The sequence below is a fragment of the Notolepis coatsorum genome (genome assembly GCF_963971535.1).
Source record: "Notolepis coatsorum genome assembly, chromosome: 18".
Classification (NCBI taxonomy): Eukaryota; Metazoa; Chordata; class Actinopteri; order Aulopiformes; family Paralepididae; genus Notolepis; species Notolepis coatsorum.
The window spans coordinates 31,539,523-31,558,231 of NC_140182.1; the positions used below are offsets into that span (position 1 = coordinate 31,539,523).

Here is an 18,709-nt window from a genome sequence, read left to right on the forward strand (position 1 = left end):
TTGGGTAAAAAAGGACCTTCTGCGAACCCTGCCTTGAGCAAGACACTTAACCCCTAATTGCTCCCGAGGAGCAGGATGCCTCCGCCATCAGTGTGTGAATGTGTGAGTGATTGGGTCAAATGTGAGGAACAAAATGTGAGGAACAAAATTGTAAAGCGCTTTGAATAAAAGCGCTATATAAATGCACCATTTACCATTTATACGGTAACACATTAACTAAAAAATGCAAAACATGAAATGATATCCCGTCTCTTATGGCAGCCTAGGAGATATTAACCCCGATGACGTGTTAAGACGTCATTCCTCGCCATGCTTAATCTGCCAATGACGTTTTACAGCGTCTTTGAGATCAATATTTCAAATTTCTGTCATGGTATTCATATTTCACCCACGGATCCTGGACTGGTGCTGTAGGACTCCGCTCAACTATCCAGCGCTTACCTGGTGGCCGGTCGGCGAGTTGCCAAACCGGAAGTGGGGCCGCAAGTGCTTGGTGTCACCCCTATTCCGTCCGCCACTCGCTATTGCTCGCGGGACTCCATCTGGACACACTGGATAATCGATCCGTTGCCATAACTCGATAAACAACATTATTTGGACGTATATAGTATTATACAACCCGGAAATGGTTCGCCTAGATCAACATCCCATAATAGCGATCTTTTTGCTCCAGTATCATCCCCCATCGCTACGAGGTTTGTATACTTGTACTTTTACTCAATTACATTTGAGAAGAAAAACATACTTTTTACTCCTTATATTTAAAATGCAGACCTACAAAGTACAAATCTGGCAGGTCCAACCATTTTTATTCGTATATTTGTTTGGCCGAACTAACATTAACGTTATTAATCCTGCGGCTGCACTTTATTTAAAAACAGCCAGTCAAATCCCCATCAATGGAAAATGTACCCACCCATACCCATGCTGATTGGGGATCTTTGATTAAACACCTGCTATCAGAAGAATAGACAGTCAGAAAAAATGTTTTTACTTTTACTTTTTAGTACTTAAGTACATTTAAAAGTAGGGGCACGCCACATAGCGTGCTGAGTCGCGAAGCGGTCGTCCCGGGTTCATTTCCCAGTCCCGGCGACCATTTGCCGCATGTCTTCCCTACCTCTCATCCCGTTCCCCCTCTCTCCCTCTATCGGTCCTGCGTGGCCAGAAAAAGCTGAAAATGCTATAAATAAAAGTAAATTTATTTATTTTCAAAGTAGAAACTTTTTTACTTTTACTCAAATGTGTTTTAGCCAGATACTCTGACTTTTACTTGAGTACGATTTTGAGACGGTACCCGTACTTTGACTTAAGTATAATTTCTGGGTCCTTTTAACACCCCTACTGGTCATATAGGTGAAGCCTGCACTGTAAATGTACTGCATTTACAGTATTATAGAATTTTTATCCAAAGTGCTTCACAATTTATGCTTCACATTCACCCATTCACACACCGACAGCGGAGCCGGCCATTCAGGGTGCCCACCTGCTCATCAAGAGCAGTTAGGGGTTATAACACGCTGCTGGGAGGAGCCGGAATCGAACCGGAAACCTTTCTGATTACCAGACGAGCGCTCTACCTCCTGAGCCACTGTCGCACAATGTGTTTACAAAATGCGTCCGATATTAATAATCATTTATACAACTTTACATCCCATTGTATATCAACACTCCGGATGCAGGTCCTCTTGCAGTCTTAACCCTTTCACTGCCACACGACAGAAGGTTAACCCTTTACTATCACACTACCGACGGTTACCGCAGTGAAAGGGTTAACCTGCTGTCATGTGGCAGTGAAAGGGTTAACCTTCTGTGTATTGTCACAGTGAAAGGGTTAACCGTTTGGTAGTGCGGCAGTGAAAGGGTTCAGTGTTTTGAAGTGCTGCTGAGGGTTGGCACAGCTACTGAGTTTCTTGTCCTTGGACACACACACACACGCACACACATCTGAATGTCACCTCTGGATAACAAGCGATGTCGCCATGGGGATATGGGGCAGATGACATCAGCAGCTAAAGGTCAACACACTCACACACTCGCAAGTATTGCACACCACAACAAACATGCACGAGTGCACACACACACACACAAAGGCATACTTACCAAATGAATCAATAAAGGATAATAGGCTCTGGTAATGAACATGTACAGTGCATCGGATGCTCTTAATTGTTGTGGCGTTTTCTGTACTTTTCCATTTAAAATCATCCAATTCAATACAAATCTAGAGGATAACGTGCTCCTCCTGCAGTGCACACATTCATTATGAAGAAGACATAGCTCGTAGATATTACAATATTAATGAATACATATAACAAATAAATGTTACCCGACTTTCATTGCTCAATATTTTCACATTAGTATACATGCAGTAGACTACCTTCTGAAGGTAAAGGTCTACTTTGTAGTCTTCTTAATTGCTTTTGAATGTTTCTTACACGCTTCTATTGTGTCTTTAATACATTGTGCATTAATGTTGGGGCGTGGCCAAAGACAAATGTCCATCTTGTGTGGATAATAAAGTGGTATTGTATTAGATCTTCTAAAATGCAATTATTATTTTCAGCAGTTTCTGTATAGCTATTTAATTCAATAATACCTGTGTTATTTTTATTTCCATACTAGTAATCACCTAACATTATCAAAATAGCTGTTTGGCTTTTTGAATGGTTGATATCAACAATCTATTCAATTATAGTTCCTGAACTGTGATACAGGCTACCCTGCCAATTAACACCGTTAACCCTTTCACTGCCGCACTACCAAATGGTTAACCCTTTCACTGCAACAATTCACAGGTTAACCCTTTCACCGCCACACGACAGCCAGTTAAACCTTTTACTGCCACACGAGTCGGTTGTGTGATAGTAAAGGGTTAACCTTCTGTCATGTGGCAGTGAAAGGGTTAACAAATAGTTCCTGAACTGTGACACAGCCTGCCAATTAACACCACCGTTAACACCCACATTGAAGAAGTTTAAAAAGGGAATTTCACACATAAAAGAAACTTCACACATGCTTTGCAGCAAACTAATTTATTTCACACAAAAAAACAAAGAAAACACTGATGGCACTTTTCCTTCTACATTTGTACATCTTTAAATCGGACTACAAAATAAAACTATGCTAATGTATTTGAGATATAAAATGTATTTACAGAAGCTTGAGAAATATTGTTTGGGTATATATTGATTCCAAAGTCAATTATCAGGTTTGACATATTAGCCAATCGGGGTCTACCCTGCATATTAACCCCTCAGGTGCCCCACCTGTGCTTTTAAACGACCAAATGTGAAATGTAGAAAACATCGTGTACAGGGCTGATGCTTAATGCGTGTTCCTAACCAGGCTCATGTCGTACACTGCTCTTTGCTCCTTGTAACCAAAGCCCATCCCACAACAAGCCAAATGTCACCATGGAGACCACACTCTCCAGCTGACCTGAGATCTGAGGGTAAATGTGAACATTCAACAACAGGGGACGAGGCCACTGATCTCAGCTCGGAGAACATCTAACGTATACCACCGTCATTAATACCACATTTTATCTTATCTGTATCAAAACGCTATGTGACAAAAAGGTTTCCCTGTGTGCTATTAGACAATTATTCTAGATAGAATACTGGGATGTAGGAACAGAAAGTGTGGATTGCCTATATAAAATGATATCAGTAAGGCTGAGGCCACTTATCGATAACTGCATGAAATCGGTAAGTGGCGTCACTTACTTTTCATGTGTACATTTGATTTTTGTTGACGTTAGTTCGTGTGTGTGTCGTGGGCCAACTACAGCATCGCAAACATTTATTTATCGATTCTTCCAAATGGAATATCGTCTCAGCCTTAGATATCAGGCTGTTGCTTGTGGTGGAGCAGGAAGGACAGTGACTAGGAGACGTAAAGGAGGCTCCCTGTGGAGCGATGAGCAGCGACGACCTTCTCCTCTGGTGACCTTCCCCCGGTGTTTAGTAGGCCAGGAAAATGCCAATTCCATTTTTGCATAATATCCCGGCACATTGTGCACACCCCCCGCCAGGCCGGTCTATGTGAGGTTTTCGAGGCAATCAATCTGTTGGTAAGGCTCTAACACAGTGAACACTTTGATGGACTATGTCCTAATCTGAATCTATTCTCCACATGCACGTTTTTGTTTCACCCTTACCCATACTTTCCTGAAATACAAAGAATACTTTGTGGTTTATATCCTAACCGGTTTCAGTTATTCATCAACAACTAAATGCACTCAGGATGCAGCTGTGGCACATTTTCCTTCACATGTACCGACCTGACAGAAAACATACATAATATAACATATCGATTCCTACATCGTCTACATTTCCCATACAGAATGTCACAGATCCACGTGAAAAGACGTCCCCAAACTGTTCCGCGTCTATACTTTCCGTAGCCGCATTTCTGCAGGACGCTCTCTGATTGGCCGACGTCAGTTTCTACACTGGTTAGGCTTAGGCACTCTTTCGAAGTAGGTTAAGGTTAGAGTTTGTCTTAGAGCGTGACGGCAAGTTCTTTCGACGGTTAAGCTTGGGCACTCTTTCGAAGTTGGTTAAGGTTAGAGTTTGTCTTAGAGCATGGCGATAGAACGCCAGGTAGTTTGCAGGCTGTTCGACGCGGAAATGGGCAAAGACACAGCTCGTCACGCGATTGGGCAAACATGTCAGTGGCCAATCAGAGAGCGTCAGTCAGTGGCCAATCAGAGAGCGTCCTGCAGAAATGCAGCTACGGAAAGTATAGACGCAACTGTTCCATGGGCACATCGGCCATGTTTCTCCTCCTCAGATCTGCCTCAGCTTGTTGGCCCAGACACAGGAACCCAGCTTGTGCTGCAGCCTCTGCTTTAAAAGGAACACAGAAGCCCCCGGACCGGTCCCCGTCTAGGCCTGCAGGTCGCCGATCTTCCTCTTGCGGTAGTTGAGCACCAGGTTGGAGGCGGTGAGGTGCGCTGTGCGGCCCCTCTCCCAGTTCTGGAAGGCGTTGAGGCCGCTCTGCCCCGCCCTGAACAGCGCCCTCTCCAGGTAGTCCAGCCTGTCCACCAGCGCAGACGTGTCCTCGTTGTAGGCGTTCTGGGACGAGTCCATCGTGCGCCGGAACCGTCCGATGAACGTCTGGAGAAAAGCAAGTGGAGAAGGAATGAGTAAATTGTAGACCCATGCTCTTCATTTACTGAGACATAAACATCTATATACAGTAGGGGGCGACAGTGGGTTGGGAGGTAGAGCAGTCGTCTGGTAATCCGGAGGTTCCCGGTTGGATTCCCGCTCCTCCTCTCATTTTAAAAGGGCATTTAAAAGGATTCAATTCACTTTTAACTCATTCCCCGCCAACAACGTTTATATACGTTATTGGGCGCCATCCTTTGAACGCCAACCACGTATTTGATCGTTTTACGATATTTTTATTCATTATTCATCCGGGGACCTCGGTGTTACCATAGGGAAGGCGTCTGAGATCACCAAAGTGCAATACCGGCCGCATCCAGCTAGACGGCGGTATCGAGCACCCTTTGAAACCTTGTATCTTGGCCTGTGCAACGGCCAAATGTCACCGGGCTCACTTTTCTTTGTCGGGCGAATGGAGAGGTTATAACGATCGGATTGAGAAGCGTCAAATGCTCCCGATGCATGTGTGGTGGATTATGTTGGCGACACGATCGACACCAATACTGGGACTCGCGGTCAGATAATTGGAATATTCTTTTAGGGGTACATCCTAGTGAAGGTAAGGGCTAGATGTATGCCGTTGGTGACGATCAAAGCATAAAAAAACTACCCCCCCCCCCCCTTTCATGCATTCATGATGAAATTTGAGAATAATAGTGTGTACAGGCAAGAAACGGCAACGTTTATAGTAGAATTGAATTGACGTATAAGCCTATTACTCAGCCTTTCGGGGATTACCCCAGACCACGCTATAACGATACTTATATTCACCACGGTATAACACGGGAACCTATGGATGGAAAATTTCATTATTTTTCACATATTGAACGATAGATAGGCAATGTCAAATGGGCCATAGTATTGTATCCATAGCTATAATATAGAATATAGTTATAGCTCTACAAACAAGGTGATGCACTCCTATCTTTTAAAGCGTGGCAGTGCTAGAACGGGGCCCGTCTAATCCCCGGCGGTCAATGAGTTAAACACAGAAAGAAATATCTGATCCAATATTTATGGCTTAAAACCAATTTCCGACAATTAGTTACACTTTAAAAACAAAACTTTCAATGTGAATGGTTGATTTGAATTTCAATTACTTTTTAAGCACCTTGTTAAAAAATTGGCTGTTTAAGGAAGTCCAGGCCTTGACTTTTTTGGGTAAAAAAGGACCTTCTGCGAACCCTGCCCTGCCTTGAGCAAGACACTTAACCCCTAATTGCTCCCGAGGAGCAGGATGCCTCCGCCATCAGTGTGTGAATGTGTGAGTGATTGGGTCAAATGTGAGGAACAAAATTGTAAAGCGCTTTGAATAAAAGCGCTATATAAATGCACCATTTACCATTTATACGGTAACACATTAACTAAAAAATGCAAAACATGAAATGATATCCCGTCTCTTATGGCAGCCTAGGAGATATTAACCCTGATGACGTGTTAAGACGTCATTCCTCGCCATGCTTAATCTGCCAATGACGTTTTACAGCGTCTTTGAGATCAATATTTCAAATTTCTGTCATGGTATTCATATTTCACCCACGGATCCTTGACTGGTGCTGTAGGACTCTGCTCAACTCTCCAGCGCTTCAATACCGCCACCTGGTGGCCGGTCGGCGAGTTGCCAAACCGGAAGTGGGGCCGCAAGTGCTTGGTGTCACCCCTATTCCGTCCGCCACTCGCTATTGCTCGGGGACTCCATCTGGACACACTGGATAATCGATCCGTTGCCATAACTCGATAAACAACATTATTTGGACGTATATAGTAGTATTATACAACCCGGAAATGGTTCGCCTAGATCAACATCCCATAATAGCGATCTTTTTGCTCCAGTATCATCCCCCATCGCTACGAGGAAGCTGCGGTGAGTTTCAGCGTTTTTGATTATTATTATCCATACAAACTGCTATGATCTATACATCACCCATACTACATGAAACATTTAACGTCGGTCATTGCATTATAAACGACCCCCCCCCCCCTCCGGTCACCAGCAGATGATGAGTCATGACGTTTAGGACCTTGTACAAATGAAATTTTTAATCTGCCGTCAATCGCTATCAAACTGCATTTGATGATCTAATATGCATAATGGCTATAACTCACGTTCTATGAAATACTGCAGAAAACGATAAAAACATATTTATACTCTAGACCGTATTTTTGTATGAATGTGTGAATGAAAAAGTAAAACGTTCCTACACCCTGAACAGGGGAGGAAACTAACTTTTTGGCTTACCAGCCAACTGGCGAGTATCTGATTTTTTTTACCAGACAAACTGATTTTTTACCAGCCAAAAAAAATCGCTAATTGTGATAATTACTTCTTTGTATGTCTTTGTCTAAATTGATTTTCAATCATAGTAAAAATCACACTGTGTCTCTACTCTTTAAAATATTTATTAGCATAAAACATTAATAACAGTCTCTACTCTTCACAATATTAGCATACAACATGTATTAATCACACTGTCTCTACTCTTCAAAATATTAGGATATCACATATTAACATGAAAGAGGGAACTATTCTGGACTGGGTTGGGCTGAACTAGGCAGTGAAAGATGCTGGACTGGACTAGGTTGGACTGGTCTAGGTTGGACTGAGTTGGGCAGTGAAAGAACCAAGCATTTCACTGTAATGTAATAGCTAAATAAAACAACTTGACTTGTTACATTTGCACTCTGGTTGTATGCCAAATGTATTCTGGTTGTACTGTACTTGTGCTGTAAGATGACAATACATTGGAACCGAATCGACAACGCTAGGGGTTCAGCAGGTGTATTCTGAATGCCAAGTATGACAACATCACCGTTGTGAAGGGCATATGGGCGATTGATTGATTGATTGATTGAGTGGTGATATGGGGGGAAACCCGGTAATAATAAAATGTCACTCGGCTGCATTTAAGCAAAGCCGCTCAGTATAGTCGTCCACTATGTTGAACGCGCGTTATGATAGCTTGTTACATGCTAGGTAGCTAGCCGGCTAATGCTGGTTGACTTGTCATTCTCATCCGACTCGAAGGAGACGCGTCGCATGCTGTTGTTCGTCCCCATGTCAGACCGCACTGATATCCGAAAGCGACGACTCTACATGCAATTATTTTCATCCACTGATGTGTTTTTGTCTAGTTTGTCTACGTTGTCAAGCCGGTGGCAGGAGTCTGTAGGTCCGCGAGCAGTGATCTGTCCACTTCCCCTAGATGGGCGGCATCTTCTAGAAAATGAGTGTTCATTGGAGGAGCTTAGAGCGCATCTGTACAACGATGATGTTCATTGGTTATGGTTGGATTGAGGCGCAAATGGGAGGAATCAAGGGGGGAGTCAGAGTTCGGCTTGTGCCAGTGAGCGAATCAGCAGATTGCAGAATGATTTTTTTGTTTTGTAATTACTAGTACTCGCCAGACTGGCGAGTGCTCTTCATGAATTACTCGCCACACGTAAAAAATACTCGCATTTGGCGAGTAAAGTGGCCTAATTTCCTCCCCTGACCCTGAACGATAGCTAATCGATGTTGAATGGGCCATAGTAATGTCAATTTAGCAATACAATTTAAAAAGTTATAGCCCTGCAAAGTAGGTGAACATCTCCATAGACAAATAGAGCTGGCAGACTGGCTAAAAGGATGGATATAAGCGTGGCAGAGAAAGGGTTGGAATCACCAGAGGCTCCACGGTGCGATGTTATCACCATACTAGATTGTATTGTAATTTATCACAATATTTTTAAACTGCAAATGATGTCAGTAACAGAAAACATTGTTAACATCTGCAATACAAATATATGTCTGTTTTATCTAATAAGATCATTCCAATAATTTGTATTGCAGTAAAATGGGATTGCCAACCAAAAACAATACAATAAAAATATCTATATAATATTGGCTTGCAGGATATCACAATATGATATTTCCCGCCCCTAGGAGATATATCTTCACATTTTTAGCAAATGTCTTGATTAAACTCCTAGTCTAGAAAAGCCCATGTTGGCAGTGCTAAACCAGTATGAGGGCAATGATGCATCATACAGCCTTCATAATGATGTATCATACAGCCTTCATAACCTCCCTGTATCCTTCACGTTGTTGACAAAAGCACTGATTTCAATACACATGGATGGTATAGATAAGAAATCGACCGATTTACCTATCCCCTGCCCCCTTTTCTCGATCCACCAGTCACAACTATTGCTTGCGGGTGTGAGATAAGTCACTTTAGATAAGAGAAATCAGGTTGAATCAGAACTCCTTAAAAATAAACTGGAAAAGATAGCTTGTTCCATTTTGGTAATGATTGCCTGCGGCACAATAACTACATCCATACAGTATTCAGGGATATACAGTATTCAGGGGGATGCATTATGGATATGTAAAGAGAGCAAACACATATCTAGGTGTTGGTCCTCAATAGTTACGTAAGTATTATAGTGTGTCATCATCAACCCTTTGTCTGTCAATGATGATGTGATTACAACCAATCTGCCTGGCAACAACTGCATCAGTCATCCGCCTCCCTGCAGTCTACCGAGGCTATGTGATCTAATGGCGCCCTCTAGTGGTAGCACCGTGGAACGACACTGGATTTCTTTCTCTCTCCTCCATTGTAATCAACAGTAAACTTAGGCCACTCTGATTTATGCTACGGTGTACCGTGTACGGGTGTGATGTTTGACCTTTGACCTCGACACATAGCTTGGGACCTTCGAACGACAATAATGAACCGAGTAAGGCACTGAAACCGGTCATCACGTGAATGAAATATGATCGATGAAGCTTCAAACATCATACAGACACTCGACGTGGTTCAATCATGTTCCAATTTAGCGAAGAAACGACTGATCGATACATTTTATCTTTCAAGGGAACTACATTTGCATCAAGTGGAGTATATTTTGATACTATGTAGGCCTACTGAAACAACATGGCTTGGGCCCATTAGTTTGTTTTAAAATGTTGATAATAGGAATATATATTTGTAATATCTTCACCCTACAGGTTAAATTATGTAATATGTTGTACCTTATTGTATTTTGATGATGTATTATTGCCTTGTAATTAGGGATGCACCGAAATTTCGGCACCGAAAGTTTTCGGCCGAAAATGGCAAAAAATGGCCTTTCGGCTTTCGGCCGAAAGAGTTTTTTTACCGAAAATACATCACCGAAACAGAAACAACCTAACAACCTCGCGTGTTGTTGTGATGATGTTGCGCTGTCGGGAGTCGCGCTGTTTCTATGTAAACTCTGCGCGCAACGCGTCCAATAAATGCGTCTTTAACATGCTTTTATATCCTTATTTACTATATGCCCGTTGCGGTTAATCACTGCGTGATCTAATATGCATATTATTCGCGTGTTGTTGTGATGATGTCGCGCTGTCGGGAGTCGCGCTGTTTCTATGTAAACTCTGCGCGCAACGCGTCCAATAAATGCGTCTTTAACATGCTTTTATATCCTTATTTACTATATGCCCGTCGCGGTTAATCACTGAGTGATCTAATATACATATTATTCAGAGCGAGGGGGGGGGGGTTGTGTTTCTCACATTGACACTGTCTGTCTGTCGCGCGTCTACTGTGCCGAGTCAAGCGAGCACATTCAGCTGGGGACTAGAAAGGTGCGCTCAGTAGAGCACAGATGTCCGCTGCGCAGCCAGAGAAAAGGTGGAATTAATGTACTGTATGCATTCAGAAGTGCTGAATAAATGTTTTATGGACCCATAATAGTGATTATTTATTATTTAAGTTAAGTTTTGCCATAATCATATATTTTTCCATAATCATAATGTTCCACAACATTGGTAAAAAAAATTCTATTCTATGAATCATTTTCGGCCTTTCGGCTTTCGGCCAACTGTTTTCTATTTTCGGTATCGGTTTCGGCCAAGAATTTCCCATTCGGTGCATCCCTACTTGTAATGTAACTACAGCCCGTTTATTTTCTATACTACTCTAAATCATGTGACAGACGACTCCTGCCCAGTGACTAAGCATGGAAATTAGCTTATCGCTATATCTGGTACAATATATTTATTGTGCATTGTCCCCGTTAAAAAGGTGCTATAGATAACATTCAGCCACTAGATGTCGCACTACAGCACCGCACCAGCATGTCATTTATCCAATCAGGTACATTCCACGTGGGGGAAATGGGGAGTAGGGAGGAGATACAGGTAAACAACAACATTGATTTTGGACCTGCCAACCTTTTTAAAATGATAAATTCATTGCTTTTGGGGGAAAAGCAATACTTTTATTCTGCACCTTTCTAAAAGCTACTGAGGATGTATTATTGATTTTTTTAAGTATTCCTTTACATCAAATCATAACTATAGCACCTTCAAATAAACTACAATGTTAACACTTTAATCGCCATGGGTTAAATTCATAATTTACCATCCCTTGCCAGCTCTATTTGTCTATGGAGAAGTTCCCCTTCTTTGCAGGGCTATAACTTTTTAAATTATATTGCTAAATTGCCATTATTATGGCCCATTCAATGTCCTATATGTATTGTTCAGGGTGTAGCAACGTTAAACTTTTTCATTCACATATTCATACTAAAATATGGTCTAAAGTATAAGTATGTTTTTATCGTTTTCTGCAGCTTTCTTCAGAACGTGATTTATAGCCCTAAATGCATTATATTGATGATCAAATACAGTTTGGTAGGAATCTGTGCGAGATAAAAAATGTCAACTGGATGTGCTTCTAGAAGTTTCTACGTATCATCTGATGATGACCGGATGGGCGGGGGATCGTTTATAATTCCGTGGGCAGCGTTAGATGATCAGTGTTGGGAAAGTTCACTTTCTACATGAACTAGTTCAGTTCACAGTTCAACATTTTTTAAATTAACTAGTTCAGTTCATAGTTCATAATTCAAAATGTTGAACTAAAGTTCATGGTTTCAAAAATGAACTAATTTAGTTCTTTTTAGTTCTTTTTTAATTTGTTTTTATTATAGATCTTTCACGTACAGTTACTTACATTACAAAAACACACATTGGGACAAGGGGGGGGGGGTCCTCCAGTTCATCTCTATGCCATCATCCACACCATAAGCAAGCAAAAACAAAACAAAAAGAAAAACAAGCAAAAAGGAAAGCAGACCAAGACAGGCACATGTAGACATACATATATTTATTTTTTCCTATCCTAGGTCTGTCCATACAATGGGGCACTGGGCCTTTAGAAGGATCCGATACATTTCAGCAGGAAAATAGTCTAATAGTGGGGCCCACACATCCTGAAAGGAAGCGCTGTTGACTCTATGCATTGCACAGTGTCTTTCATGGGGTAGGAGCACACCGAAGATCTCTCTATACCACATTTGTAAAAATGGAGGCTCCAGTTTATCAGAATGCATTTCCGGGCTGAAAATAGAAGTTTATCAAATAGTTTGAATTGTAAACTCTTTTAAATGCATACGCCGACGTGACGTCTCGAGGTAGAGTCTGACTCCGACTGAGCGAGTGCTGCTGCTGCTGCAGCTCTCGGCTTCTGCTCGCAGATTCCTGTTCCACTGCTTGTTGTGAGGAGGAGTCTGATGACGTAGCAGGGGGTGACAGGCTGGTTGCCAGATCGGGTGGTTTTACGCATAATTTTTAAGCCTGTTTACAGTGTTTTAACTGAGTTTTCGGCTGAAATGCATTATGAAATATGGCACATCTTTGAACGCCGTTATAATAGAGTGCTGAGAATGAACGTACTTTTGAACTCCGTTACACAGGGCTGAGAATGAACGCGTTCTCAATTACGTTCATTTAGCGGATATACAGTACGTTCAGTTCAAGTTCGCCCAAAATACGAACGCGTTCATGAACGATCGTTCATTGAACGCGTTCAGGTACATCACTGAGAGTGGGTCATATGTTCATCATAGCAGTTTATATCGAACACGTTAGAATATAACGCTGAATCTTACCGTGGCTTCCTCGCGCCGCTGGCAGATGAGCGTGGAACAGAATTTTTTCTATTATGGGATGTAGAAATGCCCGATCCATTTCCAGGTTGTATAATAGTATATACGTCCAAATCATGTTGTTTTTTCGAGTTATTTGCACCAATCGATGTTCACTGTATCAAGACGGAGTCTCTCTAACGATAGCGAGTGCCCGGACCACATATGGATGAGCACTACCGGTTCAAAGGTTAATTTCCAGTTGGCGATCTGCCACCAGATGGCGCTCTTGAACCGCTAGAGAGTTCAGTGGAGCTTTGCAGTGTGTCTCAGGGCTCCGGAAAGGAAATATGATTTCGATTAGGGATGTCCCGATCGCCTTTTTTTGCTTCCGATCCGATCCCGATCATGTGATTTTAAATATCTATCGATCCGATCGTTTCCGATCCGATCTTTCACATTAGTAATCGATTTTGACGCATTTTTGTCAGAAACTGGCAGAGCGAGACAAGCCCATCTGTTGCCTATAATAGTCCGGGGCGCGAGCGTGGAGGCGTTTGTTATTACATTCACCCTGAGAAATGTGCTTCTGCTTCATATGAGAAATATTAAAAGTTTCAATATATGTTTGCACATTAGTATACATTCAGTGTTCGACTTACGTAATGGTCCATTCTGGTCTGAAACGCCGACGATAATCCTCAGTCACGTAACGTTATCCTCCAGGTGAAAAGTTAGTCTGAAAACTTCGCCTCCAGCATGTCCTCCTTGCAAACATTGCAACTGGCTTGACTTTCTATTTTAAAATGCTTAGTTCCAAACCTCTGACATTAAGTCTAGCTGCTCAAGTCAGTGGATATTAACCGTGTTTCGGGAGCGACGTGTTGTACTGTTGTTGTGGTCGAGCGTGAGCGTGTAGCGTGTAGCGCTTAAAGGGAATGTGTTTGTTGCAACGGTGAAAATTAAAGGGGAATGTGTTTGTTGTGGAAAATTATTCTGCTCTGTGTGACAATAAATTAGGGCTGGGCGATATGACCAAAAACGTTATCGCGATAAAATTATTAAATTATTTTCATATAATTCGATATCGATAATTATCGTCGATATAATGTCTGTCAAGTTTAATTAACTTCTAATATGCTGCTGCGAATGTCTCAAGTCGAGTTGATGTCGTCATCAGTCCGCGCACGTTAACAGTTAGCCGACAAGCGGAGTATCTCATGACAATAAATATGACACTAAAATACTCTCTTCCGCCACAATATATTGAAACGACGTCCACTCCCACACTACTATAAACGTGGCCTCAGAATTCAAAACACACACATACTCGGCACGTAAATATATAAAACAGTGCCGTGCAAGCTAGGTATCCTAGCCAGCCTGTTGCTTCTAAGCGATGTATTCCACGACAATGTGCTAAATATGACACTAAAATACTCTCTTCCGCCACAATATATTGAAACGACGTCCACTGTATACCCCACACTACTTAAAAGTGGCCTCAGAATTCAAAACACACACATACTGGGCACGTAAATATTTAAAACAACGGCGTGCAAGCTAATTAGCCTAGCAAGCCTTGTTGTTGAGTGAGTCCTAGTACGTCTCCTTCCGGATCTCGTTCGCTCTCGGCCATCTCCTTCACTGATTGGTTGTTAGCTGTTGTGCGTATGCACGTCACGTCATCACGTAACGTTGGTTGTTGTTAGTGAGTGTGGTGAGCCGAGGCTGAACGGAGCCAAGCTTGGAAATCGATATATCGAAACTTTGCGACCACGTTTCATGTTTATTTCGAGGAAATAATTTATCGCGATAGTTATCGTTATCGTTTTATCGCCCAGCCCTACAATAAATACATTAATGATATATTATATGTAATTTAAACCCAAAACTAAGGCCTCCGTATGAGTTTAAGACGTGGACACAGGGCTGTACACTGCGATGATATCATCGCGAATTGCCCCTTTAATTGGCCGTTGCGATTGGTAAATATTATCTGGGGGCGGGCTTGCGAGTAGTGCTTTCAAGCCTTGGATTCGCATTTCACTCCTAAATTATCCAAGGCGTGTGATGACGCCACTCACGCGAGCTGAGCAGTGAGCACTCAGCAGGTATGATCAGCGGGAACAATCGACTGAGCACTCACTCTGATAGGGCAAGTGTACCGGTGGAATAAGTCCCCGCGTCGGCAAAATGTCAGGCTGAACTCGCGATGCATCTTGTTGTAGCGTCTTTGCATCATCAAAAACCGATGCATTGATATAATTTCCTCTCATCCACTTGTCAGCAGTGCACTGTGACTGCACACACACACAGCAGATACTATTGCTTCGCTACTACATATAAGGCGAGAGCCGCGTCACAGTTATCAACAAACAGTGGAAGTCGAGGAGACATGAATAGAATTGCTCAACATGCTAACGCTAGTAGCCTCTGGCTAACGCCAGTTAGCCGTTCAGCTAACGCTAAACTAGTGTCTAACTAAAGTGACTCTGCAACACCAGTACCATTAGTGAGGAGGGGGGGGGGGGGTATATTGAAGACGCTTGACAACAGGGGTTCAAAGATAACTTCACATTTATTGGTTATTCATTTCTTAATTATATCGCTTCATGCAATCCATCCAGGCTGGCTGCCTCCGTGTTGTTGACATAATGGAGCTACGGTCGGAAAGTATAGACGACGCATCCTAGTGACCTAGTGTGTGACATCATCAACTGTCGACGACAGCTCAGACGGGGATGGGCTCGCGCGCTCTCTCTCTCTCTCTCTCTCTCTCAATTCAAATGGCTTTATTGGCATGACGTACTTCTACATGTTGCCAAAGCAATATTAAACATAAACATGGATTACAAACAGATATAAGTACATACAAAATATCATTGTAAAATATAGTATATACAAAAATGTTCATCATAAAATAGAACATAAAATATTACGGCATATCTCTCTCTCTCTCTCTCTCTCTCTCTCTCTCTCTCTCTCTCTCGTGTTTTTAGCTAAAGTGGATAGAAAAGACAGTTTATGCAAAAGTCTTCTTAGGCACCCAAGAGTTTTTATATAAATTGTCTTACAGTAGATTCTTTTATTTTTAATAATAATATAAGCTGCATATAAGGAATACAACCAAATCCTCTGTCATACCATAAAATTGTATTATTTATTATTATTATTATTATTATTATTTTGCATCGTGTTGAATCGCATCGTATCGCCCCGAATCGCATTATGTTGAATCAAATCGTATCGAATCGTATCGTATCTCAACAGGGGGTGAATCATATCGCATCGCCCGGTGCTTCAAATGTATCGTTAATGTATCGTATCGTTGGCACCGTATCGAGATGCACATCGCATCGGCCTCAGTGAGGAGATGCACATCCCTACAGTATAGGGCCCAGCTGCAGCTCCGGAGAATCCTGGCCGTAGCTGGAGGCTACTCAGTACACACAGACAGTGGAGCTGGTTGCATATAGCGAGCATTTAGACTTGTTGCGTGGTGGCGATGTCTCGCAGATAATACAACTACAAGTATGATTATATAATATATATATTTTATTAAAAAAAATATATATAAAATAATTTTTTTTCTTTTTTTTTTTAAATCAAAAACAATCGATATAAATAATGGTAAAATTGTTATTTAAAAATTTGCCCTGGGACATGGTCATGTTTGTTGAATAAAAATTCTCTTTTTTTGACTGCTGATTTTTATTATTATGTTTTTCCCGATCCCCGATACTCTGAAAAGCATGTGATCGATGCCGATTCCGATCACGTGATCGGATCGGGACATCCCTAATTTCGATGACAGATTTTTGAAATATTGACATCAAAGACGAGTTATGGCGTCTTCGGCAGAATGAGCATGGCTAGGAATGACGTGTAAACTCGTCCACGGCGATCATAGTGTTAATTAAATAACGTGCAACATTCCAGATGGTCTTCCTCTTTGTCCCTCCGCTGGCGCCTGGCGGAGCGCTGGTTAACCCTTTCACTGCCACACTACCAAAGGGTTATAACCCTTTCACGGCGACAATACAGAATGTTAACCCTTTCACTGCCACACGACAAAGGGTTAACCCTTTAACAACCACACTACAGACGGTGGTAGTGAAAGGGTTAAGTCAGCTAAAGCCAAAACGTGGCCGGGCGCCGAGGCTCTTCACACACAGACACACACACAGACACACTGACACACAGACACACGCACACACACAGACACGCGCACACACACGTCTTCGCTCACCAGACGTACCGGCGGCGTATCGTCTGGTGTGTTGGTTCCGCACGTCACGCCTCCTGAGCTTTCATTAAGGAGAGGGAGAACGTGCCGGAGCGCCTCCATGTGAGGAAATTAAAATCCATAATCCTGGAGAAAAGAGGACGACGCCGTACGGCGTACGTAAGATCAAACTCTGCATCGAGGGACAAGCATGTGTGTGTGTGAGAGACATGTCCTGTGTGTCTGTGTGTGAGAGACATATCCTGTGTGTCTGTGTGTGAGAGACATGTCCTGTGTGTCTGTGTGTGAGAGACATGTCCTGTGTGTCTGTGTGTGAGAGACATGTCCTGTGTGTCTGTGTGTGAGAGACATGTCCTGTGTGTGTGTGTGAGAGACATGTCCTGTGTGTCTGTGTGTGAGAGACATGTCCTGTGTGTCTGTGTGAGAGACATGTCCTGTGTGTCTGTGTGAGAGACATGTCCTGTGTGTCTGTGTGTGAGAGACATATCCTGTGTGTGAGAGACATGTCCTGTGTGTCTGTGTGTGAGAGACATGTCCTGTGTGTCTGTGTGTGAGAGACATATCCTGTGTGTGAGAGACATGTCCTGTGTGTCTGTGTGTGAGAGACATGTCCTGTGTGTCTGTGTGTGAGAGACATATCCCGTGTGTGAGAGACATGTCCTGTGTGTCTGTGTGTGAGAGACATATCCTGTGTGTGAGAGACATGTCCTGTGTGTCTGTGTGTGAGAGACATATCCTGTGTGTGAGAGACATGTCCTGTGTGTCTGTGTGTGAGAGACATGTCCTGTGCGTCTGTGTGAGAGACATGCCCTGTGTGTCTGTGTGTGAGAGACATGTCCTGTGTGTGTGTGAGAGACATGTCCTGTGTGTCTGTGTGTGAGAGACATGTCCTGTGTGTGAGAGACATGTCCTGTGTGTCTGTGTGTGAGAGACATGTCCTGTGTGTGTGTGTGTGTGAGAGACATGTCCTGTGTGTCTGTGTGTGAGAGACATGTCCTGTGTGTCTGTGTGAGAGACATGTCCTGTGTGTCTGTGTGAGAGACATGTCCTGTGTGTCTGTGTGTGAGAGACATATCCTGTGTGTGAGAGACATGTCCTGTGTGTCTGTGTGTGAGAGACATGTCCTGTGTGTCTGTGTGTGAGAGACATATCCTGTGTGTGAGAGACATGTCCTGTGTGTCTGTGTGTGAGAGACATGTCCTGTGTGTCTGTGTGTGAGAGACATATCCCGTGTGTGAGAGACATGTCCTGTGTGTCTGTGTGTGAGAGACATATCCTGTGTGTGAGAGACATGTCCTGTAGAGCCATATGAAATCCGCGATCACGGAATCGCGGACGGAATCGCGGAATTGAGCAATAAAAATGGAATTACCTGTAAAACGTG

At 42.7% G+C, this 18,709-nt stretch overlaps 1 protein-coding gene across 1 annotated transcript in view; it reads right to left on the reverse strand.

Annotated features, from left to right (window-relative positions):
* Positions 1-3,074: 3,074 nt before the first annotated feature.
* Positions 3,075-18,709, reverse strand: part of gins3 (GINS complex subunit 3) — a 30,394-nt gene continuing 14,759 nt past the window's right edge. Inside the window, exon 3 of the mRNA XM_084334663.1 lies at positions 3,075-5,123. Coding sequence (XP_084190789.1) covers positions 4,893-5,123 — 231 coding nt within the window. The 3' untranslated portion in view covers positions 3,075-4,892. The remainder of the gene's footprint in view (positions 5,124-18,709) is intronic.